At 35.3% G+C, this 20,114-nt stretch overlaps 1 protein-coding gene across 2 annotated transcripts in view; it reads right to left on the minus strand.

The window, feature by feature from the left end:
- Window positions 1–20,114, minus strand: part of LOC149529334 (alpha-soluble NSF attachment protein 2-like) — a 131,029-nt gene that overhangs the window by 63,208 nt on the left and 47,707 nt on the right. For both annotated transcript variants that reach the window (XM_089810237.1, XM_089810236.1), the window contains exons 6-8: window positions 9,752–9,911; window positions 9,613–9,660; window positions 9,316–9,396 (exon numbers count right to left, since the gene is read on the minus strand). In XM_089810237.1, the coding sequence (XP_089666363.1) occupies window positions 9,316–9,396; window positions 9,613–9,660; window positions 9,752–9,911 (289 nt within the window). The remainder of the gene's footprint in view (window positions 1–9,315; window positions 9,397–9,612; window positions 9,661–9,751; window positions 9,912–20,114) is intronic.

Consider the following 20,114-nt stretch of genomic DNA (forward strand, 5'->3'; position numbering starts at 1 on the left):
CTCTTCCAATTTAGAAAGAACATCATTTGAGGATTCCTTGTGTTCTAGTTGCAACCCAAGCATGTATAGCCAACCCAATTGCTTTTCTTTCTACAGGTTTCTTAGCTGAGGGCCATTGAATGTATTGTTCAATTCCTCTGAGAAAACACTACTTTTTAGATCTTCGATGACTGTAACTACAACTTCTATAATGGGTTGCTTAACTCACCTGTTTGCAGATTTAAATACCTTGAAGACTTGTTGGTGTACCATTACAATCCACTAGTACTAAAAATGGTAGATGCTTAGTTTATACAGCTTATTCTCATGTAAATCCATAACATAGTTAATGAAACACAATAACCATTCTAAAAACCATCTCTTCCATGTTGTAATATCCCCAATGGACTCAGCATCATAATGAGGACTAGAATACCACTTTAATAGAACGTCAACTCAGTATGGAAGAGAAGGTTTGCAATGCATTACCACATGGCTCCAGTAATTACCAACTGCCACCTGTGATAGTAGCTTTTGGTGCTTATCTTCAATATTTAAGAGTTACTTTTGTATATCAATAGACTGCTCCCAGGCTACTGCAGACAAGTTCAGATAATAACAACAAGGATATTCAATATCATGCCCAATCCTCAATTAAAGGTATTATGCTCAAAACTGAAACTCCCTATGTAATCCAACTTGTTTTCAATGTCCCTCAAAATGCTGAACTTGTGAACGCCGAACCAACAAAACTTATGGCAACACTACCATGCCCAAAATGATTGTTGTATAATTTGCACCCACCAACTGTACTACTGCCCCAAAATACTCACACACTGTCCAGACTTTAGCCAATCTTCACATCCTGTTTTGTGTTGTTAATTGAGACATTCTTCCACAATATGGTCAATTCCATAGATTTAAAATTTAGGTTAAAAAATAATCCTAGCCAAGCCAATTAACTCCGAGAAACATACAGTGTCAAGTTTTAATATTTCCCTTCAAGTTGCGGCTACATACCATACCCAAGCCCCACGCAGGATAACCAATAACAACAAATTTATTTGTATCGTGTTTGAACCTCACTCCATACTATTTAATGCCCTCACCAATCATTTGTTTGTGGATTTCATTTAATATTATTCAACACTATTGTCAAATAATGTCAATATAGATATGACAGTTGCTATCCAAATGAAGAAACGAGACTTATTTAAACCTTGAGGATGGGTTATTTCGGTTCATCTATCTTCCAGAATGAAATTCCATTTACCGTTTGACAACTGTCATGTATTTATGAAGCTACCCATCATCCGTTCATGGTAATGCTTAAGGAATTGTGATCTAAAGAAACGTCTACAAATATTTGTTTAAATATTTGTAACGCCCGTAATCTTCAATTCAATGATTATTCTTGCATAGGCAACGTGAATGCATAACCTCTAAGTGGCTCCTGACAAAGATCTACTATAGATGATGGTTCCTCACCCTTTCTTTCTATGCCTTCAAAGGCGGTAATAAAGCAGTAATCTGAAGATGCATAGGGATGACAATTGTAAGTGCAACTCCCCTAGTACTGGCTACACCACAATTGTTGTCTATCTTCCAGTTGGCCCTTACGGCAAGCATAGATTCGACAACCTTAATTTTTCCCAAATAGAGAGAAAAGAATGCTAATTTGTCAGTATGCCCCAAACTATATTAAAATCCCAAGTGTGTATCAATGACTGTATTAAAATTTTATACTCCGCCAATTTTATAAGGGAAGTCATGATATGTATTCCCTACGCATGAATATGTGTCTTTACTTGAGACGTGTCGTTCTATAGATCACCGTTATTCCCAACTAAAATGAAAGTCACAATTGATTAGCTTCTTTATCAGTTACTTTTCCACTCCTATTGACCCCCATGTAGCAGAGATATATTTTGCAAAAATGTTTGAAAAAGTGAATCAAGACTCCTTTTAAACTTGTCATTTATTCACCATTCAGTCCAATGACAACTAGGCACAAGAATTCTTTTATAATTTGTAATGACAGTGACTAATATTCTCGAGTTCTAGTCGAATATTACTTCCACAATTAGGCTTCTCCTTGGCTTAATGAGACATGTAACGTTCCAGTCTTGGATATTTCGGCAACTACAGATAACATATATGCCCAAAATATTTATTTTTATTCATGCCAGAAACGCTACTTTTCTTCTCGTATCTTCCTCAAAAATGACAAACATTGGATCAATGTAATGCCCATCAAGAATTACGCATTCCATGGAACATGAAAGTTCACCTGGTAAACATGACACTTATAATACTGCATCAAGTTCGAGCCTGTGCAGAAAAATTTCGAGCCCAAATTATTTTGTTACTTCACCATTATGTCTGTCAAATGTTTCAATTGTTTTATCTGCTCAATCTTCAAAAATTATTCTCCAATTTAGCAAATATCGTGAATTCAATATTCAACATTAACCATCTCTCACCACAAATACAACTGATATCACATATCGTTTTTCAGTAATGTCCTCGCACTTTTAATGTGCAGCCAATTAATTCTCTCAAGGCTCAACATTGCTAAACTTTGTGCTTTAATATTCAGGAATTATAATACTTTTATACCACCCAATTCCTCTAATTAGAATAATGCTTGCACGGCAAAAGACTTCAGAACTGAATATATATACTAAATAAAATGGTTCGCTCCTTAAACCCAGATAAGACTTTCGATAACTGTAAATACCTTTGTGTTTTTGCTTTCAAACTCATAGGCATGATAAATTTTCCTGAAAGTGTCTCTGTATGTGAATATTTTTAATGCATAAATTTGACCCTTCAGGATTGTAGGATACACTGCTCTGATACTACTATAGGATATTTTGCCAATACTTCCTCAGAATTAATTTTTAGAACATAAATAAATGAAGATGCCAAATGAACCAATAATATAAACCAATAGATTCTCATAAAATACCTCAAAATATGTTATTGCATTATACATCAGCAATACAATAACTAGCATTGTAAAATCCAATCCACTTGTTGTTGCTTCACTTCATGCGAAAGCATCATCACATTCCACTTCCATTTTCCATGTCACAACACTTTGCATCTCATCCAACAAATGCGATTACATGTTTTCCATCTCATTCACCATCCGCACATGCATGTGATCCCATTTTTCGCTTCCATTTTCACTCGTCTCACTTTCTACATCCATTCGCACAACACGATTACACGAAATGCCTTACGTGTAATTGCATCCAAAAGGTCCAATTTTGATTAAATGTTATTTTTTGAAAAGTCAAAAATGTCATATGCATATTTTTCCATGCACTTTGACTTCACCTTTTCACCAAAAGTGACTATAAAACTCATTATACCTCTTCCATTTTTGACTTCCATCCCTCCATATGCATTCGCACCTCCATGAGCAAATACATTTTTTTCCACTTCCCATGTCATTACATGCTTTGCATCTCTTCCATTCGCACTTACATGTAAAAGCTCGTCCACCATCTGTCTTCACTTTCCATCTCATCCTTCATCCCTTGTTGCATGTTGCATTTACATGTAATCTATTTTCCGTGCAATGACATCTTGAAAGCCCAAGTCACATTTTGGAAATCAGCAATCTCCATTTCCAAGCATTCCCATGCATCAAGCACTCTACTTCAAAAAAAAAAAAAGTTTAAAGGTGTTGATGGAAAGTTATTCCGAGTTTACATCCAGATATTGTCAAGAAGATTTTCAAAGTGTTAGAGAATCCAGAATGTGCTGATCCACAAAGAAGAATTCACGACAACTTGAGTGAGAAAAGCTAGATCACATCAAGTTTTCAAATGACAACGGGCAATTCATCGAAGTCAAAGGTTATCAAAGTGAATGCAATGGTACAAAGTACAAGAACTTCCAATCCTGTGATCATCCAAGATTGCATCGTCAAAGTACAAGGCCTTTCAGGACAATCCCTAGGATTGTTTCAATTCTCTTTCATCTTTCTTCTTCTTCTTTCATATTTGTAGTTGGAGAGGATGCATGGTATGAAAATAATTACATATAATGCGAGTTACATGTATGTTAAAAGATGTGATGCGAGTTGCATGTGCAGTTGCATGTAACCCTAAAATTTCTCTTTTCATTAGACCAGGTCAAAGTTGGTTGAGTTGCTCCCACTGCTTTCCTCCAGCTTTTTCTCAACTCTTGTGCCTATTTAAAGGAGTGCCCCCTCATTGTAAAAATCATCTTTTGTTGTATGCAAGAAAAATCTACCACATTTGTGCAAACATAACTTTGATTGTGTAGTACGAATTTGGGAGAAAAGTGGATAAAAGAAGTAATTGGATTCGAAGCTTTGACTGGAAGCAATTGTGATAGAGAAAATTAGAAGCTTTGACTATAATTTGTGCCTATTGTCTTGATTCAGTTATTATTGTGTGTCCAATAAAAGAGCATAGTGATTTAAGAATCAATCGGAGCCAAAGCTTTGACTAGGAGCAATTGTGAAATATATGGCTAGAAGCTTTGTCTGTAGCTTATACTTATTTCTTAATTCGCAAAATAGTTAAGTTATTTTTGCTTTTAGGAGTCTTTGTGCCCTAATTGTAAAGTTTTTCCACATAGAAGTATGACCGGACTTAAAGCCAAACCGGTATATTTTCAGCTAGCCTTTGAGTTAGTGAAGGTTTATTGGTATCATTGTTTCCAGCTCTTGATAGAAATGTAGTTAGAGATTCATCTTGCCCATTAGTTGCTCTACGAATAAGTGGATTTTTTCTTGAAAGATAAGAAGAATGGATATTGATAACACCCATTTTATAAAATCTCTCGACTTATTGCTTACCTTGAGTTGATCCAAGGAACGATGAGAAGGGGGAGCCTTCTCTTTAAGGTAGGAGAGACTCTATCTCACATGCTGTGGCTGGTCATCCTATTTTGCGACTGGATTTTTACCCAAAACTGCCGGTTGCAAATTATCCACCCAACAGAAGCCACTGAGAATGACGCAGTGCATAGAGAAGAGACATCTTGGTGTAGAGACATGTCTATACACCAATGTGTCCTCCGCAGTCATTATGAGATCGATTAATATGAGAAACACAGCAATTTTTTAGTGCAGATCATTTGGTGTTCAATCTCCATATTGTACATATTCAGATTTATATTCAAAGCATTATCATATCAAGAAGACTTATGTTGTGGAGCACCATTACAACCTACAAGAAGAGATGCTAGACATAAACATATCATTCAAGAGTCAAAGAATTAAAAGAACATATACAGTTCAGATCTGCAATAAATCTAGTCATTTCAACATGGTATCGGAGCCTTGCTAAGGAAGATCCGATTATATTTGGAAGTGCAGATTAAAACTAGAATATAAATTTGCTTTCAAAATCACATTCCATTCTTTACAGTGACAAGTGTGATCTCTGGAGATGAATAAAATAGAAGTCTAAAAGTTGAGAGATCCTTGCTGAAACAAAAGAAGCAACAGACATGATCGAAAGATGATCTGAGAAATACATGGGCATCTGAAAATGCAGCAACGTTCTGCAGACGCATTGAATATATAGAAGAAGCTATATCAAAGAGTTGGTGCTCTTGTATAAATTGCATGCAGAATTCGGAAATCTAGACAGGGACATAAAACATTTGGCAGACTCCCTCAAAGGCGCGTCAGTCTCATGGAATACAATGACTTCAAAAGTTGTGGAAATGGACCTGTTTACAGTACTTTAGAAACCCTCAAGCAAATGCACTGTTCCAAATATGAAATCGTGTTTGAAGTCTATATATATATTGTCCAAGACAACAAATATGAAAATCAAAACAATAATCATCAATCATGAATGTATATCAGCAAGGAGAAGAGGAAGCATTTGTTCTTTCTTGTGGAATTGATGGTATACAACATCAATTAAGACAAACAGATACAGAGAGAAAATTGTGTGATAAGACATCACAAGAAATATGTCTGATGGATAGTCTGATCACTGTGACGTTACAAGGATATCACCGATCTCTATCATGATCATAGTATGAATTATGACACTACCCATGGATCTATAATTTGAATATATGTAGGGATTCAGTACTGATGAGGAATGTAATCAGATGGGCAGTGAATTGTATGTGATGTTGTGATGAGTTTGATACGTATTATGTTCCGAATATATAAAGATTGGCCCGATGATTATTGTGTCTTGTTATTGCTCGAACAATGAGTCTCTGAATGCTGATATTTACATGGCCATGCGAATTGCAAAAATTAAGTGATTTGATTGATGACGTTTAGTGTAAGGATGTGATGCATATAGTTTTGAAGTAGCAATGACTGATGATATTCAGATAGAGTTGTAGCTTGGGTAGATATGTAATGAACTGCAAGCCTCCAATCATGTGTGTGTGTGTATCAATAATCATTTCCATACCAAACGCACATGATTGCAGATAGTGGAACAATGTATACTAGTGATGTGATCTACAAATGAGGAATGTGTTGACATTTCTATGATTCTATCAATATCACCTAAGGATTTTACATCATTAATGTCAATGGCTATCAATAGGACAACAGTACGCAGGAGAAAGGTGGGAGTTGGTGTGAATGTCAAAGATGTATATTGCCACTATGATGTGAATCTGTACTCTTGTCACAAGCACCATTATTGGAGTGCTTTGTTATGAGATTTGAATCACAGGAGTAACAAGTCACACCTCTATATACTTGGTGCGATTATTATGTGTGGCCAAAGATCCACTGAGCAATAGTTTCATGAAAGTTAATAATGTTAATGGCAGTCATGTTTATGGTGCAAAAGCAATTGTTCAACAAAATTAATTGTATAATTGCAATGCATATCTGTAATATTGTTTAAAATAATGGAAATAAATTGTTCTAGTTCAGAATTTGTAGTGCTGAACATTATCTATTTAAATTGTGTCCTTGGATGCAATTTATCTGTTTCCCTCATGAAAGCATGTGACGTCAATTTGTGTCAATGTAGATTTGAAAGCATGTGACGTCCATTTGTGTCAATGTAGATTTATTGGTCTCTTACTTTTGCTCATATTTACTTTTACTAAAGTAGTAGATTTATTGGTCTCTTACTTTTGCTCATATTATTTTAAAATCAATCATGTTAACGTTATCTAGTATGATTTATTTGTAGGTGAATGCAATTGATCTGATTGCAAGATTGATTTACCTGTTCTATACTATCTTGTTTTCATTCAGAAATTAAAATAACTAAGAAAGCCAAATATGTGCATTCTTATATAGGGGTATAATCAATATGCCTCTCAGATAAGAAGAAGCACCCTCACAATAAGTTAACAACATTGACTTGTATTGCCATGAAACCATTTTCCATATCTAGCATAGGCCCAGGTTGGGCAAAGAAATCTTAATTGTGGTAAATAGAAGTTATCTAAGATTCATGGGCAGCCATACCATGATTCATCAAGGATGACTAGCAAGGTCGAGATGAAGGGGGCGGGCTAATAGTATTTGATTGTGGGAAATACCTAAAAGACAAGGGGTGGAATTGGTACAAACTAAACAGTACATGAACTTAAGCAAAAATACTCAGCCGAGTTAGCTCATAGTGGTCAATAGGATATGGGTCTTGTTTGTCAATTCGAGCGGTGGGTGATCGAATACAAAGTGCCCACTCAAATCCTTGGCCAATGTAGGTTAGTCATAATACTACTTGTTCTGATCACTAGAGGTCAGAATAGCTTGTAGACGGATAGATGGGATGTTGGGAAGGACTCCACAGCCTAGCCGGTTGTATAGTTGACACTCTTAACACCGGGATGCTCAGGTGGTAGGACAAAGTGGTGTCCCATGCCTGATCTCGTGCAAAGAGGGCCTTTCTCGGTTGAGATTGTGTGGGGATACTTAGGGTCTACCGTTGGGAGGTTAAGCCTCTGACAATACTTCTCTCCACTGGATGCCAGGACTTGCACAAGACAAGGTCAAGATCTGCATTCTTATGCCTTAATGATTATTGATATTATTCTTATATATGTTATTCAAGTTCAGTTAATTATGAAATTATCATGTGACGATTGCAAATATTTTTCTTCAGACCTAAATAGTATTGATCAATTGAACTTAGTAGAAAATGATCTCTCTTTCCATTATGTAATGATTAGTTATGATCACAGTTATATATTGCATTTGGTGGTTGAATGCTCTTTTCAATTGTTAGTTAAGATAATTCTGTTATAACTGTTAACCCTCTTTCATATGAATATGTAAATTATCTACTATAATTGTCTTTTCATGCACATGAATATGAAAAGTAACTGTGTTCAATAATATGATAGTTGTTAGTTAAGGCTAGGGCCAATAGTATGTTACAGAGGACACCAATGGAAGTAAAACTAAGGTTCCCCAATGAGAATAAATCTCCTATAAAAATCAGAACAAGAGGATCATTAATAATCAGCATGATGGGAATGACATTTGAGACCCAACCTTAATGGTCAAAATCTTATAAATGAAAACATATTATTGGAATATAACGAGGATTAAAGACCTAGTAAAGAAAAGATTAAGGGCTTTATAAATAAAAACAAATTGGGTATTCTAGCTTGGAAAAACAAAGCTAGGGAAGGCAATATGGAAGTAACAAAAGATTCAGTTGGCATTAAACTTTAAAGTAAAGATCAAATAAGAAAATTGGCAGCTTAGCGTTCCTGCCAAACTCAAAATTAGTAACTTGCACAGCTGTGGATAATTTTTATGTTGAGCTCAAAGTAAGATTTCCTGCTTGAACTTTTACTTATAAATTTCTATTGACCATAAAAACCAGGGTGAAGGAGCAAGTCTAATCAAACCATATGCAGACAAAATACAAAATAAAATAAGCATGAGGCTTACCCAGGAAATTCAAAAAGTTTCAATAAGAAGACAATATAGTTGGATATCTTTTGCATTATAAGGTCATTTTCATTTTCAGAGGTGTCACTTTTCCCTTGAAGGTTATTATGGGCTAAATTTCTGTAATTTTTTTTAATTGAGAATATTTACCCCCCGCAATCTTTGGTATTCTTCATGTAAGATATCTAAGGAAATTTCTCTCATTACCTCAAGCCTCCTTACACCAACACAATTATTTAAATTAATGTCAAATTGCTGACAAATTTTATTTTCTTCAGTCTTAATACCACTCTGAAAAGACAAATCATAGAATTGAGGAAAGAAGTCCACTTAACACATATAGGGAACATTTTTTCCCTACACAGAAAGAGAATAAAAGTCACAGTTATTGGCAAAGCAAACAAATTTCATATCCAGTACCCCTTTTTGGACCAAAGAAACCATACCAGTCGAGTCAAACTGTCAAACTCCTTGACCACGTCAGTAAATTTCTCCACGTCTTCTTCATCAAAAGACACCACTAAATCCTGAAAAGAAATAGAGAAAAACATTATGTTGCTTCAAGCCTCTCAAGAACATCTGCAGTATGCTGAATGTTTTTTTATATGTTTTTGAGTTTTTTTCAAATACTAGCCACAAAAGTGTGAGCATTAACATGAAATGGGTTTGATCTTCCTATGAAAAGCACATTGAAATAGCTAATAAGAGACAATATATTATGACAAAGAATAGAAGAGACTCACAGCTAAGAATTTACATTCTCGTGTGCCCGAAAATGTGGGATCAAGTTCCTGAAGTGAAAGCCATGTTACAGTTGTTTCAAATAAATGCAAACATCAAATTTTCTGCATAGAATCTTCAATCTCTTTTTTATTTATGAACCTGATATTTCTCCAATGCATTGTTCACTGACATCATATCCCCTCTACAAATCTGGCAAAGCCCAGCATTGAGAAGATAACCCTTGACATTGTACTTCAGCAGGCTATTATTGTTAGATTCCTTTGCTACAGACTCAAATATTTCTATAGCCTTCGGATATCTGTGAGCATTTCAGACGGCCAAAATCAAAAGTTGTTCAAGTTACCCTAAACAGAGTTTATATCAAACTGCCTTGTCCTAGGAATTGCACATGGGTTTTCAACAAGATGTCAAAATTTAATAACCATGTTGCTAAAATAGGCTATTAGAGAAAATCAATAGTTGTATTTTTTATTCAATTTAGATAATTCCACCAGGTGTTCAACCCGTGTCAATGTCGATATTGATCACTTCCAATAAAGAAATGCTACTCCCATGAGGTAAAACAGTCAAAACATTGGCCAATCCATCTTTTATGGGCAGAAAGTGAGCTTCATATTTTAGAATTTATAATTTTTTATTAGCTGTAAAAATAACATGGAAATTATTTGGTTAAAATGTCAAAAAAAACAGATTGTGGCCTTGTTTCTACCAGTACTCTTTTCTAAAAAGCATCTCAAGAAGTTAGCCTATTGTGTGGATTAGTTTAAGAGATTCATGAGGTGTTAATGATCCACTCTAATCATTGTCTGAGAAAAATTGAGATTTCAAAATATATGTATATTATCAATGCTCACATTGTATGCATTTAGACCAATCGAAGACTCTCTAATTTTGGAAAAATGATTGTTCCAATGCTACTGTTTTTGTGGCATGTCACAGAAAAAAGCATACTTATGGTGCCTCACTACCAACAACCAACAATGCATTCAGAAGTTAACTACAAGAAACAAGGATTTTCCATGGGCTAGATTTACATGGTCAACACATGCTGAATCAGAAAATCCATAACAAATGCTTATCATATATGACAATGGCACATTCCTACAAATAACTAATGGTATTAAATGTCTAAAAATGAAGCCTACTATTAGATTTCCAAATGACTGAATCTGAAAAAATGACAATGTTTTTGGTATCTTCACCTAATAATTGTGCACATTAGCTGTGCTTCCTTGCACAGGATAAAAGCATATAACATGAACATAGATGATTTTCTTCCATACTGTAGAAAATATCTTTATGTTGTACTATTATCCAAAGTGTTCTAATATGTTTCATTGGGGCTTGCATTATTAGAAAACGGAAAATGTGTACACAAAAAAATAGTTGGAAAAATAGTCATTTTCTATGCTTTTTAATTCTCTATCAAACAACAAAATAGTTGTCAAACTTCAAGTTCAAACATCTTAAGGAGAATTTTTTTGTTTATAAATTATATATAATTATTATTTTCATATTGGATATATTAAAATACAGTCAAGAAAGAGGACATTTTCTATGCTCTTTCGTTCAACATTAGACAATAAAACTTCAAACCTCTTAAGAAGCTTTCATTGTTTTATATATATATATATATCATGTTGAAATTTCTTTTAATGTAATCGCTTGTAAAAATGGTTTGTTGAAGGTTTTTAATATTTTCATAAAATATCATTTCCAAACAACTTAGTGATTCTATCAAAATGTAGCTAGTAAAGCAGTAATAGTAAACCTTAATTAAAAAATTAAATATTTTTCAGCAGGAATTTAATAGCTTAATTCTTTTGTTTCTTACGTTATTTATAGAGTTTAGGCTTGCAAAACCTATGGAGATGGTAAAATGAAACTAGATCTATAATCTATCTTGAGGATTTGGCCATCTCATTTGGGAAAAGAAATAACTCATCTCATGAGGTGTCAGTGTTGCAGATAACTCGTGCTCCTTCAAAAGGATTTGTATATATCTCTTCAAGTTCTTGAATAAATTCCAATCTTTTTTATCTATTCTATTGGGATGCAAGTTGTTGGGAAAATGGGCATTGTACACCTTTTATTATAATGTTTATAATTGTTATATCTTATTTATTATAGATGTTGCACCTAGGAGAACCTAGACAGACATGCAACATGTAGAGATTCTTTTGGAATATTCTCAGAGCCACTTGATGTTGTATTGCATCATTGTAATATTATATTGTTGTAATTATTTAATATTAGGAAAAAATGATTAATAAAAGTATCCAATATTAAATATGGGGTCAAGCGTGTAAGCATGCTTTCAGCACCCAAGTTTGAAACTTTGAAAATTAACCCCATGGAGAGATTCCCTAGATTGTCCTAGTGTTTTGGTTGGTTTTTATTGCTAATGATGATTTTGTAGACTATGTTTGTGAATAAAGCAACGTTCTAAAGTCATGTTGAACTTGAACTTTGAACCTCAAAGTTCAGAAGTTCAAGTTTAGGTTCAAGAGCACAAACAGTCAATTCAGATATGCAATTCAAAGTTTAGTAGTACAACTTTGAGGTTCAAGTTCAAAGTGCAAGTTCATTGTTTCAGAACCACAAATTCAAGGTCTAAAGTGTTAATCCAATTCCATCAAAGAGCTGATGACTCTAACAGTGAATTATATGCTTCAACCACCTCAGAAGCAAAAGCATTTATTGTGAACTGTTTGACAAAATGCTGATCTATCAAAGTTGGATGCCAAATCATAGTGGAATCTTCATCTCTACCCAAGTTCTCGATAGAGCATAAGGATATGCACATCAAGCCTTTTTCATTTTTGTGTAAAGTCCCAATTCTCTTTTTGGTATCAAGCATGTTTCTAGGGTTCAAGCAAATATGTGCTAACGTGAATAGTCCACTGATACACATGCTTATGGGAATTTCTGAAGCACAAGCCTATGTATGAATGTGAGGTTATCGACTCGAGATGGTAATAAAGGAGATGTGGAGAGGCCATGAATCAATAGAGAAACAAGATGAATACGACATTATCAATAGTTGAAGGAATCGGGCTTAGCACAAATGCAGAATGATTGGCAGTGGCTCACCCGAAGCATCGATGTCTTGGTAAAAATGCTTAACGAAACACTAGATCGAGTATCCTCTTGAAGTTCTAAAACAGATGAATTCAACTCTAATTTCATCCTAGTTGTTCTGATCAATTCCAATGATTGCAAAAACAAAGAATTATGACAAATTCAACATGTCGAAGCTTCGAACAGTCACCTTTCTTTGTAAAAAGAGAGAGAATGTCGACAGAGCATATGGAAGTCCCCAAAGGAAAAGTCATCCGAGTTGTGAGCTGATATGCAAAGCACAGGAGAAACACAAAATTGTTTGACAGAATACCAGTATGCACATAGCAATAGAGAGTCAAAGTTGAAGAGGAGTTGTACCATCAAAGCCGTTGACCATTACATGAATCTAGCCCTTGCACATTCATTGTTTGATCAAAATTTCAATATGGGCGTCAAATGTTATATTGGACTATGGTTTCAAAGAGACCTTAAAATTCTTTTGCAAGCCGTGGACTCCATGAGTCAAACAAGCCATCGCCTAAGCCCGCAAGTATGAAGGTAGTGCCTCAATGGTCCTCATAGTCAAATGGTGTGAAGTTTGATACCAAAATCCAAACTTCACCATTTGCGCAAGGCATAATTCTATCCACTAGTGGTATTACATCATGCCAATGATGTTTGATCTCTACACCAGAATAATCAACATCGACAAGCCTCGACTCAACAAATATGTTCTTCCCTTGATTATACCATTGAGTTCGACCCTCAATCCTATCACGAAATCTCCAAAAATAGTGTCAAAGGCTTTCTATATACTCATTGGATTCATTAGTCAGGGGTGAGTACGTGCTCGGACCATGGAGATAAGTAAAATGCACATGAACTATTTGACAGAAAGAAGAAGAAGCAATGACCTGTGCGCATTGAATCAAACCAGCAATGGAAAAAGAAATTGTTTTCAAGATCAAAATAGTAGTAGTTCTTCACATAATGCATGAAGCTCTAAGCCAATATATTGGCCAATCACTTGAAGTAACAGTACTGTCAAGTAAAAGTCACGATTTATATCTTTCATTGAAATGGAAAGGTGAAAACCCTCCACAGTTGAATGAATGAAGGGCACATACAATCAAGGAGGCACTAAAGGCTAGCAAACTATTTGATGGAATATCAATCCTGTTGTGGATGAATCGAGTACTTGAAGACTCAAGGATGCATGGTGATTATTTGGCATAATATCCAAGCATCTCCCCATTTGTCTATGACTCCATCTACCAAGTCCATCATTCCTAATGCAATTCTTCAAACAACCTGTTGCAATTTGAATATACCCGATAGGTGAATGACACAAGTAGATTATTAAGAAGATACTTTTTGAGAAACATCAGTTGATCTATAAGGATCATAAATGAGAGCAACAACTCCATATTTGCAAAATGCTACTAAAGTTTATGTGCAGATACAAAAGCTCGATCAAACTTTATTGACAACATACAATATGTTAAAGATCGGCACTTATGTGTTTCCCTCGCTCCACCCTCTAATTTGACTTCACCAATTAGGCCAGTTGCAGGATGAAAGTCCTTAATGAAGATTTAAATATTGTTTGTCCAGTAAGGCATCCACCCTAGACCCTATAAGCTTCTTCATGTTATCCTTATAGAAGTAATGTTTACAAAACATTTGCCCGATATAAAGACAAATGGGACCAATATTTAAAGAAGTTATGAAATCAGTTATTAAAATTGATAAGTGTCATCAGGAAGCAATGGGAATAAAAAGGAGAAAGATTGGAAAATAAAGGGTTTCTTCTTTTCATGATTGACGGTCCTAAGGCTGCTAGGGGAAAGGGGAATATATCTCTTATGCTATTTGTAATAGGAAAAAAAGGAGGGAATTTAGTTTTATTTTCTGTACTTTGATTAAGATTTGCAGAGCTAGGATAATCTTGTAGTCATCCTATTATGTACTTAAAATGAAGGAAATTTTATTACCAGATTCTAAAGTCTGGGTATGAATTTCTTAGATCAATGTTGATTATGTAGTCACTTCTATCACATTTTGAATGCAGTTTTGTATTATTATTATTCATTGTTCACAAAATTCTTCCATTTTCTCTGTAACGCAAAGGACTAGCTTGGTAGTCCTATGTTTGCTTATCTATCTTTCCTTCTTCATTTAGTTTATAAACCTAGCAATTCGCATTCATTTCATATTTATGAATGAATGTCAAAAAGCCTTGGTATCTTTAGGTTAAAGATACACTCTATCATTTAATTCATTGCAAATATTTTTAAGAGGGAGTTGTACCTAACAATTCAAAGGAAAGTTATTAATCCAATAATAACTTATCCAACTGTTGGTAACATTTGGGCATTTTGAATCATTAGTTGTATTTCTTCTTGAAGGCCAACAAATCTGTTTACCAACAAAGCATTTAGGAGCACATGGTTTTCTTGAACTTGATGAAAATTCAACCCCACAGCTCTCAAGAATCACCTACATGCAAACACCTATCACAAAAAGAGAGAAGCAAAAGCTATGGAGGCTGGAATTCCTAGATGCACAGATGAGACATTCTTGATGAGCAAAAAGAGAGATTGCTATTATCAAAAAGGGAATGAATAAATTACAAAGAGATCAATCCTTATAAAAGGAGATCAAAACCCTAACAGGGAAAAACCTAGGTTGCATGATAATAATTAATAAAAGAATTAATTATTATATGCCTAGAGTTTAGCTTAGGTAAAATAGAGATAATAAGTGACTTAATTTAAATCAATATGATTTAATTAATAAGAATATACTTTATTACTTTAACACCCCCCCTTAAGATAAACTTAGAGAGTAGTTAAAAACCTAGAAACTACTACTGAAAGTAAATTTGGGTCCCGACAAACAAAGCCTAATGTGGTACCCAAGCACAACCAAATCTCTGAAAAGAGGAAAAATAGAGAAAACCACATGAAAAAAATCCTACTCCAAAAAGAGATGGAAAGAATGTTCCAGAAGATAGGAACAAAAGAATGATCATGAAGAACATCACTGAAGCATGAAGCTGCAAACACTGTCAAATTGTTGATCTGAAGAACCTTCATCGTATAGAACATGACCAGGTGGAGAAGACTAAGTCTGAAGAGCTGATCAATCGAAGTTGGAAGGTATCTTCATAGCCCCCAAAAATAGGAATGAAAGAATGTCTATATGGTAAATGATCCGTCTCACCGAAATGCATAGGTATCCAGCCACTGCAATCGCCTAGTACATAGGATCAAATACTGAATACATAGCTCACTCTATCAAACCAAGAAAGCAATAGAACCAACATAACAAGTTTATGTAGTACTAGTTGATGATTTTGCAAGAAATTATTTCTATAAAAGAATCTACAAGAGTGGTTGTTGAGGTTAGCCAGGTTAGCATTTGTAAAGGATGGAAGCATGGCATGGATGTAATGTTACATGGGAGTTCTTATTGATGCTTGAGGTTTCTTGGACTTTCATGGATGTATTGTGATGTTGCATTGTTGAATAATACATGAATGGTGGATGTTTTTGGAGGTTGAGTTTCTCTCATGGAGGTTTCCCTGAGGTATATCTTTTGTCACATTTCATGGGTAGGTGTCTATTCTTTGCATGTGAATTTAAGTGTTTTTATGCTTGAGTTCTCAATAGGGTTAAGTGGAAATTTTCATTGTATGTTTGCAAATTTCCTTACAAGTGGTATAAGAGCCATGGTGTTTGTGTTATCTAGCATCCCTTCCTTAGACAGTTCAACATATGTTAGATGGTTGACCTATTACCCGAGTTCCCATAAGTCAACAGTATGGATAGGGAACTCGTTAGAAGTCTTGTAGAGCTTTGCATGAGCTTTATGAGTTGTTTTGAGTGAATAGTGCATCAAAAAGCTATTGAGAAATGACCTAGAGCTTCCAAAAAACAAAGTCAAGGCATCCTTGCAAGTCATGGACATACTTTTCAAAACCCTTGTGTGCTTGAAAAAGAATTTCAAATGATCTAGAAAATCCTTGGATATCTCGAGGCATTTAGGAAGATACCTATGGGAACAATTAATGAGTTAATGGATTTAGACTATGCCTTAGCATGCCTAAGGCACAAATAACTGATAAATTCTTTAGTGTCATTGTCACCAACTTTGGGCCAATGCAACTTTCCCAATTTTTTATCCACTTGGACCAAGATTCCAATTTTGTGCCCTCTGACGAGTGTTTCAGCTGAAGTAGTAGATGATATTGACAGGATCAAGCGGACTACTCAAGGTGCGTAGGTTTGGGTTGAAAGAATTCAAGAAGAAGCATTCAAACATGCGAAAGAATTGGTGCAAGTGCATACTAAGGCATTAGCTATACTTTCCAAGATCCAATGCATGAAGGAATCATGGGAAGATGAGCATCTTTACCACGATGAAATGATTTCCAATATTCAGAATCTGATGGAGACCCCAAAAAAAGCATCAATCAATGGTAGAGTTATTGGCAAATGGGATGTCTATGATTTCCTTTGATGGTACAGTGTAGTGATCATAGCTAGGAAAATGTTTCAGAGTTTCACCAAGGAATCTACTCGATGGAAAAAGGTGGTTGACAACATCAAGCAAAGGGCGTTCAATACAGTTGCATCCTTGTTGTCACAGAGATTGGTAGAGGATGAAATGATGACAAACAATTTGAAAGTCAAGTTGGAGGAGTTCTTTCAGCTGAATGTTTTTGAAAGAGATGACTTTCAGGATTTCTCCATCTTCTCGAATACCATGCAGGCCACTCAGGATTTGCCACCAGATTGGAAGGAAAAGTTTAGGAAAGGCAGAAAGAGCCATTGGAGTTCACAAATTCAACCAAGAATTGGCACCAAGCATCAACATGGAATTATTAGAGACGATGTTGGATCGATTCCATGGCTTCAAGTGGGGAAATCAAGAATTAATGCATAGCGGGTGTTCTTAGTGGTCATTTATTGCACCCCACTCCATTCGTGAACGAGCATGCATAGTGGGAATTTATTACCCACTATAGTAGTGGATTCCTTATTGCATTAGTATAGATTCATTTTCTTTGCACTAAACCTAACTAGGGTTGATGTGGCATGATCTGGGCCATTGGTTATTGTGATCATTTGGGCCATCAGTTCTAACTGAGGGCCGATATAAAGGCCTCACTTCTCATTTGTAAAGGGAGGATTTTCTGAGATTGTTGCTATGAGCTACTGAGATAATTGAGTTTTTATTGCAGTTTGGTGAATACTTGACGTGTCTTGGTGCTTGCTTGTTCTCTTAAATTCCCTCATTTAGATTAAGTTTAGTTCAGTTGAAGTGTTGTGATTGTAATGGAGAATGTGATAGTGTTTTGATGAATTCCTTTGGCTTATACTTTTGACGTTTTAGTGATTCTAAATTGTTGTGCAAAGTTAGCCCAAACCCCTTTCATGCATATGTTTAACTTCTATCATTCATATACAATGTTCTTTATGATGGTGTATGTGGTGGTATGAAATCTTTCGCATAACCCTTGAAGATTGCACCAATTCACGTGACGTAGTATAACTTGGCTAAGTAGAGCTTGGTAAATTGAGGAATTTGTCTGCCAGAGTATCATTTATTGTCATCACTTCCCTTAGGAGTAGAATAGAATTCTTAAATCCTATCCCATTTAATTTCTGCATATTTTGTGAAAATTCAAAAAAGTAATTCATTGCAAAAAACTTTAGACAACTCTGACATCTAGTATGGCTTGAAATGAATCTGAGTAAGCACACGTAAGGCCAATTGTGATCATCAGAAAATCACATCAACCACCGAGATTATCCACAATCAACTTTGGACCTTGAAAGAACAAAGAAGTCATCGTATGATCTTCTAGCAATCTTAGCATACACGAGACTTTATTCAAGAGCGGATAAGATATTTCAGTATTTTGTTCTATTGTTTGGTGGGTCATAAAACACGCATCAACAGGTATCAAAAACATTGTTCTCAAGTAGGGAAGCTTGCTAAAGAGCCAAGAAGAGCTCCTTGAGAGCGTAAAGCACATCATAGAGGTTTTGAGAAAAGCGATCGAGCTTAAAAGGAATCACATCAAGGGGTTTCTATTAGGAATTGGATGCCTTTTATAGTGCTCTTGGGTTTCAAACACATGTTTATAATGATTCAAAAATAGTTGGACATCATAAGGAACATAGTTCAACGTGCATGAGATTTTTGATGGCTTTAACCTATGCTTTGGTATGCTTGAGGTGAAAATACTTGAAGAATTCCTTAGTGGTCTTGTAACCAGCTTTAACCCTACACTAGTGAGTTCAGATTTCAGCACCTTAACGCAATAGCTTTCAAGAGTTTGTGCTTTACTTGTACAATGAGTGATGTCAATTGGGTATTGTTGTGAACTAATCACACATCACCCATCAAAGACGGGACCCTTGTCTTCTTGCTCACTGGCCCCTTTTATGTCTCAATAGCTCCAAGTTTTATTGCCAAAAGTTCCATATGCTCCATTTGAGGAATGTTGAGTTTTGACCGAGTCCTCAACCAAGAATAGTTACCTGCTTTTTGATTTCGACTTCAAGGTGCTTCCCAATTTAGGTTCTAAAACTGAGCCTTTTGTCATTTTAATGTAAGCCAAATAAAATTCTGAGTTTTTATGAAGCCCCCATTTCGGCATGCCATGTAGCTAGTAAGCACATAACCCAAACTTGAAGAGAAATTTGAAAGGCCACTGTGAATGTTTCTAAAGAAGTCAATAAAGGGAACAACTTGTTCTAAAATGCATTCTAGCCAAAAAAAATGGATAATATCAAGAGCAATTTTCAAAACGGACAAGCAAACTCCAAATTGTGCATCAGCGTGAAATGGACTATGTCAAGGAAATGAGAAGAAAGATATAACCTGCGAGAAAAATCATTATGCACTGAGGGTTTTTGTATTCCAAACAAGGAAATGCAACATAAAAAATTCCTTATGGGGCTTCAAATGGAATCTTCATTGAAAATAGAATGTTCACTGTAAAGCGAAGAAATTTCTAAGTGGATGGCTCGTATAATCAAGGGATGAAAATAGCAAGAACTTCCACAGGCCATGAAAGATTCCCATCAAGCAACAATTGCATAAACTTTTAGCGCAAAAAATGGAATCTCTAAAGTTGAAAAACTCCTCAAAAATACCTTCGTAAAGATCAAAGGGCCATCATGGACAACACATCAAGCCCAAATGATTAAGCAATAAACCTTATGCATGCCCAGCTATTGAAATCAATTGGTGCAGGCACAAGCCCCATATCGGTAATAATTTATGCAAATTCACCACCAAAGTTGAGGGATGGATCGCAGAATTCTGTATGTATCAAGAAACCAACAAGGGGTTTTGCAGTTGAAACAAGATCCACAATCTCATTGAAATGTGCATCCAGTATGTAACCCAAGAACTATCG

Source organism: Cupressus sempervirens, chromosome 11, assembly GCF_028749045.1.
Source record: "Cupressus sempervirens isolate cs-2001-9-10 chromosome 11, ASM2874904v1, whole genome shotgun sequence".
NCBI classification, from domain to species: Eukaryota; Viridiplantae; Streptophyta; class Pinopsida; order Cupressales; family Cupressaceae; genus Cupressus; species Cupressus sempervirens.